At 28.4% G+C, this 19,830-nt stretch overlaps 1 protein-coding gene across 5 annotated transcripts in view; it reads right to left on the bottom strand.

The window, feature by feature from the left end:
* Nucleotides 1-19,830, bottom strand: part of LOC117174899 (protein bride of sevenless) — a 50,416-nt gene that overhangs the window by 21,384 nt on the left and 9,202 nt on the right. For all 5 annotated transcript variants that reach the window (XM_033364327.1, XM_033364328.1, XM_033364330.1 and 2 more), the window contains exons 3-5: nt 14,318-14,803; nt 10,024-11,007; nt 2,820-3,160 (exon numbers count right to left, since the gene is read on the bottom strand). In XM_033364327.1, coding sequence (XP_033220218.1) covers nt 2,820-3,160; nt 10,024-11,007; nt 14,318-14,803 — 1,811 coding nt within the window. The remainder of the gene's footprint in view (nt 1-2,819; nt 3,161-10,023; nt 11,008-14,317; nt 14,804-19,830) is intronic.

Here is a 19,830-nt window from a genome sequence, read left to right as displayed (position 1 = left end):
AAGTTACTTCACCTAGTAACTGTAACTAGTTGCTCAAAACAAGAAATTATCCAACACTGGTACTCACCCGATTATCACATGACAGAAAGGCTTATTTAGCCCAACTCTAAGCTAAGGAATATAACGTCAACTAGACAGTGAGTAGATTTTCAAGATTCAGCACTCTGACTCGTAGCTCTCTCGAGTAAAGAAGAAGAAGGTTAATAAAATAAAGAGAGAACATTACACCAATATTACAAAAACGAAAAGCGAGCGAAAAAGGTTTTTCAACGCTATGCTGGGAAGGGAAAATTATCACTCAGTCAGGAAAAAAGAAGGTACGAAAAATGGGAAACGAAATGAGAAAATAGGATATCATACAGCTTTGAATACTTCAACGAGAACTTGCAATTTGGGCTTGAGAGGATTATGGGATATTATAATTTTTAATAATTTATGAAATATTATTTTCACCTTCAAATTTAAATTTAGGACAAATGCTGTTGAATTAAAGAAATATGAGGTCTTACTATATTCCAGAGATATGAAACAATAAACTGTTAAATTTTCAACAAAAACTTCACTTTTTAACCAAGAAGATTTCCTTTTTAAACAAAAAAAAACAGTAACGAAACATGAATTTTGTCAAGGAAGCTGTATTATCATCAGCGAGATGGCAACCACCGATCAGTGTAGAAATCTATCCAAATAGACGAATTTTTAACGAAATACATGAATTCTCTACAAAATAGTTGATTAAATTTTCCGCCAAATTTTTTTTTTATTACCAAACAAAACGAATTTCCAACAAAATAGTGCAACTTTCAAATAAATGGTTTAGTTGTGCTTCTAATGTATCACCTAAGGGTTTAAAATTTTCTTGTGCCTTCTTCCCTTTTTCTTTACACACACTCCACACACTTACTTGGTTGTGGAAGGGGACCTACAGTTTAAGGTGAGTTCCGAACCACCAAGACCAACAGCTTTAAGTACTTAGAGAACTGAAGAAACTTCATTTTTAACTAAACTAATGATTCTTCAGGAAAGAAAAAGAATTTTGTTATAAAGTAGTTTAACGCCAAAACGAAGAAGATTAATTTTCTAACAAAAACGAAAAATTTTTCACGAAATAAATGATTCAATATTCAAAATAGAGTATCAATTTTCAATACAAAATATCAATTTTCAATAAAAAAATATCAATTTGCAACTAAAAATAAAAAATTGTTACATTTTAGACAAAGAAATTAATTATCTGCAAAGGAAACGAATTTTCAGCAAAATAGTTTAAATTTTAACTAAAAGAGGTGAATTTAAAACTAAAATGGCGAATATTAATACAGTACATTTACAAGAAGAGTTCAACATTACACCAAATATTTGAATTTTTAACCAAAAAGATGTGTTTTTAAGCAAGACGACCAATTTTCCAGAAAAAAAACGAATCATCAACAAAATATATAAATTTACAACCAAATACTTTATTTTTCAAGTAAAAAAGAGAAATTTTCAAACAAATAGTAGAATTTTTAACCAAGCGAGATGAATTCCTAACCAAACGTATTATGGTGATGTTTTCCAAAAAATTCAATTCTACTTAATTTTCTTGTAAAAATTGTTAAATTTGTATTTTAGTTAACATCTCAATAAAAATATAAGAAAACGGAAATTTTCTTGAAAACATGAGAAAAAAAAAATTCTTGAAAGAAACGGAAAATTTCTCATCAGAACACGTTCGCACCCCTCCCCTCCTAACCTCAAAATGATAACGTTGTTTATGGACGGCCCGTAATTTTTTTAATTAATCTGTCGTAAAAATTGATATTTAAACTATATTACCGTTGTTAAATAACAAAAATGTCTCAAGAATCTCATTAAAACTATTCTCATACTTGTATCAAACAGTTTTAACTTACTATTCGTTGCTCGATTGTTTCAAGGCAGATAGGTCAGAAGAGGCAAAGGTGAGTCAAAAATCACTCCACCCCGTCATTTGTGAAAGATGATTAATAATACAATTTGATCAAATTTATTAAAGGAATCTGTATTATCATCATAGAGTAACAGAGATTCTTAACGCCTTTTCAGACTAGATGGAGTTATGAATTTTAAAACTTGTTAATTATTTTTTGTCTGAAAAAGGATTTTCTCCTTCGCTCCTCTGAGAATCGAACTGAAAAACTTCCGATTGCCGGTCGGGTGATTTGCCCTTAAGCTACGAGAGCGATCGAAGAAAGAATCCTTTTTCAGAAAAACACACAATATTTTTCGAGGTCAAATTTTCTAAGGAACCTGTATTATCATAAGAGAATAACAGAAAATCTGAGAGTCTTTTCAGACTAGATGGAGTTACGATCCCTTTTCACTATTAGCTAAAAGGAAAAGCACACAACCGGCAATTGAAAGTTATGTGGTTCGATTATTAAAAGTTTAAATCATAACAATGTTACTTGCAAAGACGCTATTGCCCCGCCGGTCGGTCTTGCCCCGGTCTACGCTACTGATTTCTTATTAAATGTGCACTGGAACCTGGAATTAAGAACGATTTCGGGCGCGGCATTCAGTGGCCTCGCTCCTAAATCCAGGGAATTCAAACGCAAACGTTCAGACTCATGTGAACCATTTCTGTTTTATTTGGAAGCATCTCAACAGCAGACGTGACTATCGAGTTGAGACTACTACCATCAAGCTGTTTGTCACGCTGTAATGGTCACCCCCTCTATTCCGGATCCACGGTCCTCGCGTCACTAAAATACCGAGAACTGAAATTCTAGGAATCTCGTAAGTCCGGTGTTCTTAATTCCAGGTTCCAGTGTAAATAATACAAACGTGCATATCACCTGTCTGGCCATAGTATTCATCCTTGGATCAGGCCCTAGATCAGCAGGTTCGAATCTGTGCATAACATTCTTTTCTCTCGATAAATGAGTCACCATGTAATAAGTCCTGGGTATCAAAATACCAATGATGATGAGGTATGCTGTGGCAATAATTCCGAAGCAGACAATGATGTCCCTTGCTGCTGGTTCCATCAAAATAAAGCAGGTGACCCAAACAGCCCAGACAACTAGGATCCCAATTACAGTTGCAAAAAAACATTTTCCTTCACTATAGTTACGCTGTATTTGTGTAATGAAGCAGCTGACAATCAGAAGACATACCAGGAGAAATATGTCATATCCTGTAGAATATTTTTAAAAAGAAAAGAAAGTTATAATTTAAAGTAAGGGAGACCACCCTACAACAGATAATGAACCTACAGCAGGTTTTTTCAAGAAAAAATTTCGAATTCTTATCAATAACTACCGGAAATTGGTTCGAATTCACACAAAAATAAATATGATTTTTTGTTTTGAAGAAAAATTATATTTAAAGGGAACGCAAGCCCCATAAAGTTTAACACGTATTGCCCATGCAGAATTTTGTTTCAGAAAATTTTATTCAGAATCATCAATACTAGCTTAATCAAGTTGAAAGTCAACATTTCTTTTCAAAATTAGTCATAGACTTCGAATAGAATATTAATTTTAATATATCGCCCCCATAACTTTATTTAATATGGTCCAAAAAAACCATAAGTGAAAAATTTGGGTTTGCGAGTTTTTAGCGCTAATTATGATTTTTAAATGGTTTTTTTAGTGTAAATTGTTTTTATATATAAAATACTACCTTATACTGAAAATGAGATGTTTACATAAATTCTTTAAACATTTTATTATTGTTTAAGCAATTTATTATTGTTTTTTGCAATTTTCTCTTATAATAGAGTTATAAAGCCGCGATTTTATTGAAAAAATTTACCTTTTTCCAATTTTGAAATAGAGCGAGGTAATCCTACTTAATGTTAACAAAAATTTAAAATTTTTAAATTGCGGTTTTTTCTAAAATTTACAACATTCTGTCCACTTTTCACTCGGAGTGAGTTAATATGTATTTTAATTTCGCAAAAATATTTGTTTATAGAAGTTATTATTGTTTATAGTTATCTTCTTCTATACTAATGCTAGATATTTGCAGGTACTTTTTTGATATTTTTCACTTTCTTTCAGATTTTTAATGAGAGTGAAGTAATACTTAGTTGAAATTGACAGAAATAATTGTTCAAACAATTTATTATTATTGTTCATAACATTCTCTTGTTGTAATGGTAGAAAATTATGGTTTTATACGAAATTTCTAAGTATTTGTCTATTTTTCACTTGAAGTTACTTAATCATGAATTAAATTTGGCATAAATAATTTCTTAAAGAAATTTGTATTGCTCATAAGTATCTTCATTTATATTAATGTCATATACATATGTATTTGCGGTGTTTTTCTTAAATTTCTAACTTTTTGTTCATTTTTCACTTAGTGAGGCAATAATAAATGCAAGTTAACGAACATGATTATTTAAATTTATTATTTTTTATAACTGTCTTCTCTTAGAGTAATGCTAGAAAGTTGCATTTTTTGAAATCCTTAGTTTTCGCTTTTTAGTTATGAACAAATAATAAGTGAACCTCAACAAGAATAATTTTTTAAATAGTATTTTGTTGTTTTAAATTAATTATGCTCGCTCTTTTCCTGATGTTTAAAAAATAATAATTTGAGCAGAAAAGCTATCTTACACAAGAGACAAAAACGAAGAATGGAATAATTAACTGTAGGTGAAGGGCGCGAGAATCATTTAAAACAACACAGTAGTACCCCAAATAGGATTCTTGTTAAGGTTCACTCGTTATTTGTTTATAACTAAAGAGTCAAAGCAAAACTAATGATTTTAGAAAGAAGAAATTTTCTAGCAATACTCTAAGAGAATATGTTTATAAACAATAATACATTTTTTAAATAAGAATATTTGTTAACTTGCATTAATGATTACCTTATTTCGCGAGAAGTGGACAAAAAGTTAAAAACTTCAGAATAAACCGAAAGTATCTGGCACTAATATAGAAAAAGATAGCTATAAACGAGAATAATTTTGTTAAACACCTACTTTTTTTAAATTAAAATAAATATTCACTCATTTCCAGTGGAAGTGGACAAGAAGTTGCAAATATGAGAAAAAGCCGCAATTTTTAGCATTATTCAGAGATTATTATTAAAAATAATCTAAATTTTTAAAAAATATCTTTTTAACATTAATTAGGTATTATAGCTCTCTAATTGAAAATTGTACAAAAAGTGAACATTTTTTTTAAAACCCTCGACTTTCTAACTCTATTCAATAATAAAATTTATAAAACCAATAATAAATTGTTTAAACAATTTATGCAAACAACTAATTATCATTATAAAGTAGTATTTTATTTATCAGAAACAATTTACATTAATACACCATTTAAAGAATTCATAATTAGTGCGAATATTATGGGATGATATTTGAAAAATAATATTTTTTTGGTATTCTATGACTAATTTTGAAGAAAAGTGTTGAGTTCCAACTCGATCAAGCTAATATTAAGATTCTTAATAGAATTTACAAAAATGTATTTTTCTCTCATTTGAAATACTTGTTTAACTCTTTAGGCCTGCGCCAACTCTAAATATCTTCTTTTTCTTAAACAACAAAAAATTTTTTGTTGTGTGCATTCGACCAAATTTTCGGACGTTATTCATATAAATTCGAAAAAAATTCCAGTTTATTTTTGGACCACCTTATCTAACAGTCAATAGTCATTGATTAAAAATAATTATGCGGGTAAAATAATTAATTAACCGTAATTAACAGTTAGTACATGATACGTGTTAATATATTAAAATTATAATTTATTACCTTAGTTTTATTTGTGATTACAATTAATGATTATCTACTGGAGGATCACTATCTACTATAGGGTGGTCTCCCCTGACGAACAAAGACATCATAGATCTAAATGAAGCTGACCGAAAATCTTAATTTCCAAATTTCCCCAAGTTTTCTCTAATTTTTTCTTGGCTAATTTATTAATCTTCTTGATCATTAATTCTTGAGAAACCAGCTAACAAAATGTGATAAATCTACTTCAATTAATTTATGAATATTTAAGGATATATTTCAGTTTGAATTCCATTAATCGAAATGAAATTTGAAACGAGATCTTATAACTAGTCGAGATATTAAAACAAATTAAATCTGCAAGAAATTCATCTCATTATCTTAATTTTTCAAAAAATGTATTTATCGCATTTTGTTCACTTAATACTTATTTGAAAACCTCAATTCTAATATTGTAACATTTTTAATGTTGCAGAATATTTTATAAATGAAATAACACAATTTTTTATTTAAATTCATTATTTTTATTTAAATTCATTATTTTTTATTCATTATTGTTATTTAAACCGAAAAATTAGTCAAAAGTGATCAATTTCTATTTAAAAGAATGACTAAAAGTCAATAATGTGAATTAATAAAGTGGTCAATGGTATTTTGAATTTTAGAGAATTAAAAAGGATTTGGATTATAAATCTTAAAAAATGCAAGCTAAAGTCAAAATAATCTAAATAATTTGGTCAATATATTTAAAATCCAAAAAATTCCCAATAATTTGAAAAAAATTTAAGAAAAAATCGATGGAATTCATAAAAATTTATGGTACATTTAAAAAGAAATTAGTTTCTAATTTACTTAAAAAATATTAAATAATTGTTTGACATCAGTAAGTTTAAAATGAGTTTTATAGATATTTATGGGAATTTAAAAGAATTGAATTAAACATCTAAGAAAGAAAGGTTAGTTTAAACGACTTTAGGATCCATTTAACAAAATTTTTTTTTTAATCCATGGATGAATTCCAAATTAATTGGAAACATTCCAGAGAATTTTGAAAAATTAGAATGAATTTAAACACTCATGAGAATTCAAAAGAATTCAAAATAATTCTGGATAAATTAATAAGTGCTCTGTAAATAAATTCTTCGAAATCTCGTGAAAATCTATGAAATTTTCTATTCCCTGCAATTTTTGAAAATTTATTAAAATACATTTAGAGCTTCTAAAACCCTTTATAATTCTTGAAATTTTTGAAAATTTTATAAAATCCTTTAAAATATGAATCAATATTTCATAACCTTGTAGGTCCCGTAAAATCGTTCCACATCTTCCGAAATTCTATGAAATTCTTCACATCCACATGATAATTTTTTAAATGCCTTAAAATCGTTAAAATCCTTGTAAATATCATTCGGAAGAGATATTTAAATATTTAAAGATGCTTTGGGATTTTTTCAAAGACACTAAATAATTGAACACTCTTTTAATTATTTAAATTATTTTATATGATGCCTTTATATGCCTTTAAATTATTGATATCAATGAAAATTACTTGAAGTCTTTTAAACTTTCCCAAAAATTTTCGAATCCTCTTAAATCTTTTGAAATTCCTTAAAATTTTGTTAAGCTCTTGAAAATTACCTGGATTTTTTTAATTACCCTAAAATCTTTAAAATCACTTGAAAGAACTGAAATGTATGGAAAATACCCTAAGATACTTGGAATGAGGTGAAATATTTTGAAACTTTTTTAAGAAATTGTTTGGAATATTATTTAAAAACTGTATTCCTTCGAATCCATAGAAATGTATTAAAATTATTAAAGTCGATTGAAAATTCTTTGAAATTATTTAAAATATCCTATAATCTTTAGAAATAACTTGAATTATTTAAAAGTCGTTGAAACCGTATAAATATTATGAAATCCCATGAAATTAGATCAAATCTGAGGACATTTCCTCAAATCCTAGAAAATTCCTTAAAATACCTTCAGAGCTTTGAAAATCCCTTAAAATCATTCGAATCCTCAAAAAGATGATAAAAATATGATGAAAATCCTTGGGATTTTTTAAATATTCTGGAACCTTACAAAACTTTCAAATAACTTGAATCAATTGAAAATTCTTCCTCAAATTTTACAATTCACTCAAATTTAAAAATGCTTTGAAATAATTTGAAATTTCTTAAAACTTTTCACTCCTTTTAGATAATTTCCAGAAAGTTGCGGTTTCCTGTAAAATTTTCTACTTTACATTGTATTTTCAGATATAAACAAATCATAAATAATCATCAGAGAGAATTATTTTTTAAATAACTTCTTTCTTTTGTGAGAATATATTTTTCTTCAAGTAGTTACTGAGAGTTTTGTTTAAATTAAATTATTAAATTATTATTTTTTTCTAACTAAAAAGTCAAAAAAAGCTGACAATTTTAGAAAAAAACGAAAATGTCTAGAATTACTTCAAGAGAAGGTAATTATGAATAATAAGAAATTGATTAAACATAAAATAGAAAGTTTCAACAAGAAAACACAATTCTCTAGCATAGTTACAGGAGAAAAGAGTTATGTATAATAATTATTTATTTAAACAATTAGGTTCTTTTAATCGCATTAATTATTACCTCACTTAACTAAAAGTTGCACAAAAACTTGAATATTCCATAAAAATGCGCATATTTCTAGCATAATTCAAAATAATTAAAAATACAATTAAATTGTTTAAACGTTTATTTTTGTTATCTTAAATTAATTATTACCACTCTCTAGCTGTGAAGTGGACCAAAAGTGACAAACTACGGAAAAAACTGACATTTCTACCTTGCTCTAACTGAAAAATTAAAAAATCCAGACAAAGCCGCAACTTTCTGACTCTATTCTGAGAAACTATTTCTATAAACAATAATAATTTGTTTGAAGAATCGTAATAATTGAATTCTATTAATTAATACCTAGCTCTAAGAGAAAAGTTAACAAGAAGTGAAAAATTTCAGAAAAAACTGCAATTATCTAGAATTACTGTAGGAGAACATAGTTATAAACGAATTATCATTTATACATACAACTAAGTTTTTTAACCCTGAAAGTGCATACATGGTAAAAATCACGGTGAAGTGCACCGTGGGTATTAAACACCCCAGCGTATTTAATCATGTATTGTTTAACCCCTATTGAATATTTTGCCACAATAAAATTATCCGATATTGTTTAAGGTATCTTTTACAAGGTAGAGTTGATTTTATAGCTATTTACTTATTTTAAGTTTGTTAAGAAAATGATTGAAGAAAGTGAAAAAATGGGTTTTTTACTCAAAAATTCATAACTCGCGCAATTTTAATGATTTTTACCTGAAAAGTTATGACAATACTTTTGAAATAGTGCACTTTCATGAAAAAATATTGCAACATGGGTGCTTTTAAAAAAGATATTTATTTGCACACTGCAATTTTTTTACCTCCACTTTCAGCAGCTTCTGTTAGCAAACTGAGGCCAGACTGACGCTTGACGCAGTATGCTAAACGCCTTTACTTACAGTTAGTGTCTCCAACTAAGACTAGATGGCGACACTTACTCAATTTTTTTTGAATTAAGTATGGTTTATAAGAGTTTGAAAATTTCCTGGGGTATCTGACACCCACAATGCACTTGAAGGGTTAAATCGCATTAATTATTAATTATTTATTATTATTTTTACGCACTGCGTAAAAAGTTGAAAAAATTGGAAATTTTGAGAAAAGGCCACAATTTCTAGCATTATTCCAAAAGAATACCATCAAATATAATTATAAATTAATAAATAATTATTTTCGTACAATTTAATTAATTATTACCTCACTCTGATCGAAAAGTAGTCAAAAAGTGGAAAATTTGAGAAAAAACTGCAACTTTTATAAATAATAAATTGTTTAAATAGTTATTTATTTTCAATTTAATTGATTATTGTCTCGCTCTTATTGAAAAGCTGGGAACAAGTTCAAAAAATCTGAAAAAACTGCGAAAGAAATTTATTTAAACATCTAATTAATAATGGACAGTAATACTTTATATATAAGAAATAATTTTTATTTTTAAAAAAGCGAAAAATATACTTATCGCTAAAAACTCGCTAGCCCCAATTTTAGACTTAAGGATTAGATATTGACCATTCTGAATAAAATGTACAAAAACTTATTTTTTCCTTCTGGGATGTGTTAAGTGATGTAATTTTTTTACATTAAAAAACGCCTTCATTTTGTGTGGATTTAAACCACTTTTAAGGCGGTATGAATAAAAATTCGAGGATAAAATTTGGACTTTTTTGTTGTACAAACCCAGAAGTGAGATGTAGGTCAAACTCCGCATAACCACTGAAGAATCAGCATTGCTCAGTGCAAAGTACATCGACGAAATCGCAATCTGAACACTGAACATGAAGAAAACCATCAGACTCTGGAGGTATCCATTGATGTGAGCAGTGAAAATCCCACCAACAGAAAAGGCCAAAAAGAAAGCTCTGGCCAGCATAGTCGAAAAAAGTAAACCAAAAGCCAAAGTCGAAACAAAAATCTTTCTCGAGTTAAGGTGCTCTCGACCCATGTACTCATCATCAATGCAAAATGGTAAAATAGTCTGCAGCGTGAAGACTGTTCCGATGATCAAAACTAAAGTCAAGGATGGATTTCCATCCAGTACTTCTTCCATGTAATATCTGTAGATGATGAAAAAAAATATAACGAGACACGCAAAAGTCCCACTGACCATGATCGTCAGATAAATTGGAATATATGCTCCAGGTTTGAGCAAGCTTCCTTGGATTGCTATCCTGACTAGTTCGTGAGCAACAGTTTTTTCTTGAAAATTGGCACACATTTGGCACATTGATGGATCATTTTTGCTGCATAATCTGGGCATCTTGGGAAGCTGTTTTTCAGGTGTGATTTTGTGGGTTTCTGGGTTGATCCTGTAGGTAGCGATTGTAGGGAACTCTTGGTTGATGTTTTGTTGAATGAGGTATTTTAGGTATTGAGACTTGGGCGGTATTTCAAGAATCTCGTAAATTTCGGTGACGCTGATGTCCTCTCGAAGTTTGGGGTCGAAATGGGGTAAGGCACAAGTTGAGCCAGGAGGACACGTTCTTCTCTGAAGACCTTGTAGTACGTGGGCGATCTCGATAATGGCTTTGCCGATACCTAAGAGATGGGGTGAGTGAATTAGAGGCTCGCCAGGGCTCTCGAGATGGGAAGATAAAGAGACGTCGTCTAGGTTCGATGTGAAGGACTCGGTATTGATGACAAAGGAACCCTCTGGTATCAGATCTGAAACATTGGAACAAGATTTTAGAGAGAATCTAATATAAAATCAGTAGAGTACAAAGAGGAGAAGATATCAGAGACTTCATGACCCCAAAATGCTATCGAAACAAAGGAAATAGGGCGATTTTTTAAAATAAAATAAAGGAATAATGAGGAAATATATTCTTTCAAACAAAATTGATGTGATTATATTGTATTTTAACAAAGCAGAGGGATTTTCTACTAAAAGAGATGAATATTAAAAGCCAAAAAGAATTTTTAGGGATCATTCTTGTAACTACCCTCGAAAAAAAACGCTATTTTTGTAAATTTTGAAAATATTATTGAAAAATATATTATTGTAGTATATGTTAGGCTTAATAAATACAATATTGAAATACATTACAAAAAATTTTATTTATTTTATACACTTTTTATACACAAAAACTTCAGTCGAACATAACGTCTCGAAAAGTAGGTAGATTTGACTTATTGAAAAAATCTCGAAATTGGGCCATCTTAAATAGAAAAATCAACAATTTTTACATTAGGTATAACACTGGCTATGTCCCCTATACATTTTTTTAACGCAAGGATTGTAAAAATCAAAATTTTGTCATAAATTTAATAGGGAACTTACCATTGCTATCCGGAATCTAAAACCTTTTGATTTTTCCATTTCACAATGCCCAGTTCCGAGATTTTTCTAAAAAATCGGGACCTGTCTACTTTTCTAGGCGTTGCGTTTAACTGACAACCCAAAAGATTAATTTTTAAAAGAATAAGTTAATTTCCAACCAAAATGTCCAATTTCCGACCGAGAAATATTAAACTTCAACCAAAATTAAAACATTTTCAAACCAAACAGTAGAATTTTTCAGGCCAGGAGAAGAAGTATTTTAAAAGATAGTTGGGATATAAACAATGTCTTCGTTTTAGCAAAAAGAAGATAAATTTTTTACCAAGGAAGATAAATTTAAAATATGATTTTTCAACCAAAAAGATAAATTTTTAACAAAAAAATATGATTTTTCCATACAAAATATTTTTAGATTTTTTAAATCAAAAGAATAAACTTTCAAATTAAAGAAGATTACCATTCTACCTAAAGATGCATTTTCAATCCAGAAGAACGAATTTTCTATTTCACGAGACGAATGTTTAAGAAAGCAGTTGAATTTTCGACCACAAAGATGATTTTTTAATAAAATTGTTGAATTTGTAACAAGATAATTAAATTTTCAACCAAATAGTTGGATTAAAAAAATTAATGTTTAACCGAATAGTTGAGTTTGTAACCAGACGGTTGCACTTTCAAAAAAAATGATGAATTATGGAAAAGACAGTTTCATTTTCAACTAAATAGTTTTCAAACATTATTTCGACAAAAGTATTTTTTTACATAATAGTTTAATTTTCAAAGATAAAATTAATTTTTTAACCAAATAGTTGAACTTAAATAAAAATTCAATTTTCAACGAAAAAAAAACAGCTTCATTTTGAACTAAAGCGTTGAATTTTTAAGGCAAAAAGAAGAAGGTTTTAGAAAACACTTGAATTTACAACAACAAAATTATTTTGCAACGAAAAAAGAGGACTTTTCTACCCGGAGATGAATTTTCAACCTCAAGGACGAATTTTCTATGCATAAGAACAAATGTGTTTCGAAAGAGTTGAAGTTTTCAACGAAACTATGACTTTTTAAAAAAATAGTCGTATTTTCAACAAAATATTTAAATTTTCAACCAAATAGTTCAATTATAAAAAATAAAGTAATTTCTAACCAAACAATTGAATCTACAATTAGATGTCTGCACGCTCAAGCAAAAGTGACGAACTTAGAATAAAAAAAAAACAGTTCCATTTTAAACCAAATTGTTGAGTTTTTAAAACAAAAAGGCGAATTTCTTAGAATACACTTAAATTTACAACAGAAAAGTAAATTTTTAATTAATAAAGATGATTTTCCTACCATAAAATGAGTTTTTATTCGAAAAAGGCAAATTTTTTATCCAAAGGGACGAATTTTCAACAAGACAGTTCATGTTTCGACACAAAATATCAGTTTGCAACCAAATAGTAGAATTTTTAAAGCAAGAAGACGAATTTTTTGGAAGACACTTTAATTTCCAAGGAGAATGTTAATTTGTAACCAAAAAAGATTACTTGTCTATGAAAAGATGAATTTTGTGTCGAAAAGAAGGGATTTTGTACGAAAAGTAGGAATTTTCAACAATCCAATTGAAGTTTCTATTAAACAGATGACTTTAACAAAATAGCTAAATCTAAAAAAATTTGATTTTTAAACAAATAGTAGAATTTAAAAAAAGATGAATTCTAAACCAAAAATTGAATAGAAGTCTTTAAAAAAAATTTGTATTGTATCAATGTATTCTATTAGATTACATAGTTTGCATAGGAAAAATATGATGAATAGAGGAAAGAAATTGCGGTCTGCAGTTATTAAAAAATCGTTTTTTGATTTGAATTAAATAAATAAATAATTAGTTTTTACGTAAAATTAAATAGTCGATCGACTTTGACAGAAAAAAATTACCAAGTAGGGGTCGTCCACATATCACGTAACGCATTTAAAAAGAAGGGTGGATTCAAGAAAAAAATTGTATTATTGATCAAGGTAAAATTTTTTGAAATTCTAATGAAATTTTTTTTGTATTTTGTTAATGTGATATTCTATTACAAATTTACAAAAAGATTTTTTGATAAAATTAGTTCTTTTTGTACGGAAGAAACAAATAAATATTTTTTAAATCCACAATAGAGAAAAAATAAAAAAAGTATCGCAGTTGAAAGTTGCATTTTTTTTAATTTAAGAAAGTAAAGATAAGTTCCTGTGAACGAAACGACCTTCTTTTTTATTTTGAAATAAGTGTTGCATTAACCAAATCCAAAAAAATTATATTTTTGTTAAGATATCAATCAATTGTAACTTGATCACAAATGATTTTTTCTATGGAATATAATTTATATTATTATTTTTTATCAAACACAGTACATGTAAAGCTATAGTTATTTTTCTTGGTAGAATAAAGTCTAAGTGAAAAAGGTATATTTTGAAAAAGTAACTTGTGAAACCCGTATTTGTTGAAAAAGACACTCAGTGAAAAATTCTATTTGTTGAATAAGGCTATTCATAAAAAAGCTATTTGCTGAAAACGGCACTTGGTGAAAAAGGCATTTGTTGAAAAAGGCACTCAGTGATAAAGGTATTTATTGAATAAGGCACTTGGTGAAAAGGGTATTGTTGAAAAAGGCACATGGTGAAAAAGGCGCTTTGTAAGAGTGAACTGTATAATTTTAGAAACATAATAACCATCAATATTTGCGTCATCAGTGGGTACAATGAACCACGTTCTTTGGACGCTGTCTTCCCTGTTACTCTTTTGAATCCAAGATCCAATGTCGTTTTTTCCACCAACAGCAACAATAATAGCTTCTGTTTTGTTCTCCAGTTTAGTGAAATCTGAGTAACTCTCGACACAGAGTCCTTTTTGTTTGCTGGCGTCCAGAAAATGACTAAGAATATATTGTGAATTTGTGAGAACCAAATCAACAACCTCATACTTAGTGCTCAGAAAATTAATCGCAATATCGATGAGTGGTATGGCCAAGTTCTGTGTTTCGTAGGTACTAATTGGCAGCAGGCTATACTCCTTAAAAGGTTTTAAAATTACTTTATAAGACTCAGGAATTAAAATCCCAAATTCGTATTCTGCTGCACATTCCGATTCCACTGCTGCCATCAAAGCCTGCTTGTAAACTGTTAGCTTGTCCTGACAAGTGTCATATGCTTTTAGACCTGAAACGAAATTTAATTTTTCAATTTAATTTATCTAAATCAACTCGACCGCAAAATTTCGTTTTTTAATTCACTCTCCATGATCATTCATACTTAAAGAGCAAAATTCTTATCTTGTCACGTTTTTAATATTGAATTTTTCATAAATGGAATTAAATAATATTAAAGACCAAAGGGTCTAATTTCTAACCAAAAGACTAATAAATTATTCGTGAACTAGTGCACTAAAAATATCTCTATTGTCCTTTTGAATTCAAAAAATGCAAAACAATTTAATTTATGAGAATTCAAAAATATTTAAGTTAAATTTAAAAGAATTGAAATAATTTTGAAATTTGTTTGAAAAATTCCATTTTTTCCAGTAAAATTGGAGTCAATTTTGAAGAATTTAAGAGAAATGAGTAGAATTCCATAAAATTCATACAAATTCAAGGGGGCTTAAAAAAAAAGTTTCAGTGATTTGAAAACAATTCAAAAAGAGACCAAATTCATTGAACTCCGTTAATAGTCTCTCAGCCGGTTAAGAAATTCTTATAGAAATTCGCATCGAAATTTCCATTCAAATTTGCAATGAAATTCTCATCGAAATTCGTGTCAGAATTCTCATAGGAATTTTTATTGAAATTATCATCGATATTCTCATAGAAATTCCAAACGAAATTCTCATTCAAGTTCTTATCTAGATTCTCATTGAAGCTATTATCAAAATTATAATTGACATTCTAATTGAAATTCACATTAAAATTCGCATTAAAATTCCCATAGAAATTTCCATTGAAATTCTTATCGATATTCTCATAAAAATTCCCAACGAAATTCGCATCATAATTTTCATCGGAGTTCCCATAGAAATTTTTATTGAAATTTTCATGAAAATTCTCATTGAAATTCGTATTGGAATGCCATAGAAATTTTTAGAAAATATTACATCGAAATTCCCATTAAATCAAACTTTTCCTCGTAATTCGCAACAACATTTGCATAAAAGTTCTCATCGAAATTCGCATCGAAATTACCAACCAAATTTCAATTGCGATTTTCATCGAAGTTCGAATAGAAATTTTTATTGAGATTCGCATCCAAGTTCACATGGAAATTCGCATCAAAATGCGGATCGGAAATTCCATAGAAGTTTACATTGAATTTTTCATGGATGTTCTCATCGAAAATCTCATAGAAATGCCCATCAAAATTCACATCAAAATTTCCATAGATATTCTGATCAAAATTCGCGTGGCAATTTGCATCGAATTAAATTGAATAAAATTCAAAGTGAGTTTGAAATAATGCAAATACATTAAACAAATTCAAGATCATTCCAATGATTAAAAAGACTTCAATTGTTATGATAAATTCTTTGAATTCCATTAAAATATTATAAAATGCCCTAACATTTTATCAAATCTGTTTATACATATTTTCTGAAATCCTCGAAGATCTCTTTAGATGCCTTGAGAGCTTTTCAAATCCCTTAAAGTCACTTAATTTCCTTAAAATATTTTTAATTTTCTTAAAACTATAAAATTGCTGTAAAATCTTTTCTTACGTTCCAAAATTACAGGCAATTTTTTACAGCCATATAAAAATATTAAAACCCCTTAAAATCATTCAAATCCTTGGAAGTCCCTTGACATTTGTCTAGTCTTTCAAAAATTATTCAAAATCTTTTAAAATACCCTGATGAATTTCGAATCCTTTAAAGTCTGTCGAAATACTTTGAAGTCCCTTGAAACTTCTTAAAGCCCTTTAAAATTCCTCGGAAGTTTTGAAAATACCTTAAAATTGTTTAAACTTTGGAATAAATAACTTTAAATTATTGAAATCAATTAAAAACTCCTTGGAATCTTTTAAAATCCTTTTAAATTACAGAAAATAATATAAAGTATCTTTTAATTTTTTAAATACCCGAAAATACTTAAAATCCTTTGATATCCTTTGAAATTGTTTAAATAATTTTAAAAATCGTTGGAATCTTTTTAAATTCCTAAAAATATTTCAAATCCTGTGAAATATTTTTTAAAAACTTAGAAACTTTTTAGAACTCTTAAAATTCCTTGGCATATTTCAAAATACTCCAAAGAATTTCAAACCTTTAAAAATCCACTTAAGTTATTTATTAAAATTAATTAAAAACTCCTCGGAATTTTTTTTAATTCCCAAAAATATTTCTAATTTTTTTAAAAATATTTTGAAACATCCTAAAATGTTTCAAATCTTTTAAAATAAATTCAAATTAATAATAGAAATTAAAAAATTCCTTTGAAATTCTATTAAATCATTGAAATCATATGAAAATTCCTTGTATTTTTTTAAATACTTGAATATATTATACTCTAAAATTCCTTACGATTTAAAAAAAAAACCCTCAAATATTTCAAATTATTTGAAATCTTTTGAAATTCTTTGAAATTTTTTAAAGCTCTTACAAAATAACGAAGAATTTTTCAAAATACCCTATAATTTTTCTCATTCTTTGAGATCCCTTCAAATAATTGATTCTCGTGGCTTTCATGCTTCTGTATAAGTGATGAATTATTTAGTATCAGGACATGGAGTACATTATACAAATTTAAAAATTGTTTTGTAAAATAAACTCTTTAATTTAAACTTAACATTCTTATAACCACTCCCGTGAAGTTGGCCCCCCGAAGCTTACATTTTTAAAATTTTCTTTTTACATACGTTTGTACGTCGTTCGTACTGTTTGTACATCCAAGATTTTCGTCTGTACCTTCTTGGTTACGAAATTAGGGGAGAAATTGATTTCGGGGGGCTAGCTTCACGCATTCCCCCGAAATTGACATTTCTCCTTTTTCTTTTTGCATACGTATGTATGTCGTATGTACTGGTTATACATTTCATATTTTCGTGTGTACCTCCTTGGTTGCCCGGCTAGGGGAAAATCCAGGTTTCGCGTCATCCCCCCAAAATTAAAAAACTACTCGTTTGAAATGTTTGTACATTTAACATTTTCGTATGTGCTCTCTTAGTTGTCCGACTAGTACATGACTAGGGGAACATCAAAATTTCATGCCTTCCCCCGAAATTAGAATTTTTTAATTTTTCTTCATGCTAACGTTTGATATCGTACGTCGGGATAGCACGAAATTTGGATTTTGCCTTAGCCAGGCAACCAAGGGGTTACAAACGAAAATATGGAATGTACAAATAGTATAAACGACGTGAAAACGTTAGCAAAAAAAAATTCAAAAATTCAAATTTCACGGGGATGACACAAAATGTATCCACAGCCGGGCTAACAAGAGGATACACCCAAAAACGTTAATAAACATACAGTATAAACGATGTACAAATGTTAGCAAAATTAAAATGAAAATTTTTGGGGGATGGCACGCAAATTTTCTATTTTTCCCTAGCCGGGCAACCAAGAAGGTACAAACAAAAATATGAAATGTACAAACATATCCAAAAAGAAAATTTAAGAAATTTGAATTTCGGGGGGATGGCACGAAATTTTTATTTACCCCTAGCCGAGAAACCAAGAGGGTTAAAAAGAAAATATTAATTGCACAAACAGTAAAAACGTATGCAAAAAGGAAATTTTGATTTCCCCTAGCCGGGCAACCAAAAAGGTGCAAACGAAAATATAAAATATACAAACAGTACAAACTACATACAGACATAAGTAAAAAGAAAATTTGAGAAATTTGAATTTCGGTGAGATGTGTGAAGTTAGCCCCCCCAAATCAATTTCGCCCCTAATTTCGTAACCAGGATCATACAAACAAAAATATTGAATGTCCAAACAGTACAAATGACTTACAAACTTATGTAAAAAGAAAATTTAAAGAATATGAACTTCAGGGGGCCTATTTTACGGGGGTCTTATGACCTATATTTGCTTACAAAACTTTATATTTATAAACTGTTAATAAATTTAAGAAAAAAATTATTATTAAATATTTTTTTTAAGACCAGGTACGTATATAATCATGCATATTATTTTGTATTTTATTATTGATGTAGGTTTTTTTTGACCAGGGAAATTAATTAATAGTTTAAGATGTTAATTTTGTTTGTCTACTTGGTCATAATCAATATTATTAAAATATTGATTAATTTTTAAGATTGTGAAAAAAAGCTCTCTAGCTCCGCTGGGATATGAGCCCAGGTCCTCAGTAATTTATCAATCAATTTAATTCATTCACATGTTCTTTTTTTATCCGTAATATCCAGTAATTGCTTCCTCTGCGATGATTAGTTTATCAATTTTTTGCATTTTTAACATAAAATAATAAAATATTGTAAAATCATTCCCCCTAATAACCTTTTTTATAAATAATAAATAAGCAGTGTAAAAATAATTTGTTTATAATTTCACCTTCATTCTCTTTCAACAGCAGATATTCTGAAAATAATTTTCACAGAGAAAATATATCGAATATGCACAAAATTAATAGTTCGAAGAGTATAATTTAAATATTAGTTCAAGTGTTAATTTTTTCATGCAAAAAACTGTCATCATTCTTGGCAGTTACTGGAAGTGTTTCTTACAGAAATTCCCTGACTTTTGCATTTTTTCAAAAACGCTGACTTTTCCCTGACTTTCTCTGATGTACAAAATTCCCTGATTTTTTCCTAATATTCAAATTCATCCAGACTCGCGGCCACCCTGATTAAAATTATAATTGAACATTTTGAAATAATATTTGCACATATCAAATTTTCAAAGAAATGCAAATAATAAAAAGTGTTCCGTCAAAAACAAAAGCAAAATTTTCTTTTGAAAGTATTAGTTAGAAATGTATCAAATCTGGTTTATTCTTATTCAAATTAGAATTTTGTATTATTTTTCTTTTTCCTCCTTTTATCTTTTGAAAATAAGTCGCAATTAGTTATTTGCCGTAAGAAATTTAAATTTGATTGCAAATCCATTGTTTGAGAATAACTTTGCGGTTTTAAATGCGCAATTGTGGGTCCGGATGCAATAAGGGCACATAAAATTTTTTCGTGCGAAAACGAAGTCCCCTGGAGGCTTTAGAAAAAATTTTCGAATTTTAATTTTC

This window comes from Belonocnema kinseyi, chromosome 6 (genome assembly GCF_010883055.1).
Source record: "Belonocnema kinseyi isolate 2016_QV_RU_SX_M_011 chromosome 6, B_treatae_v1, whole genome shotgun sequence".
NCBI classification, from domain to species: domain Eukaryota; kingdom Metazoa; phylum Arthropoda; class Insecta; order Hymenoptera; family Cynipidae; genus Belonocnema; species Belonocnema kinseyi.
This window is presented reverse-complemented; position numbering and strand designations above follow the sequence as displayed.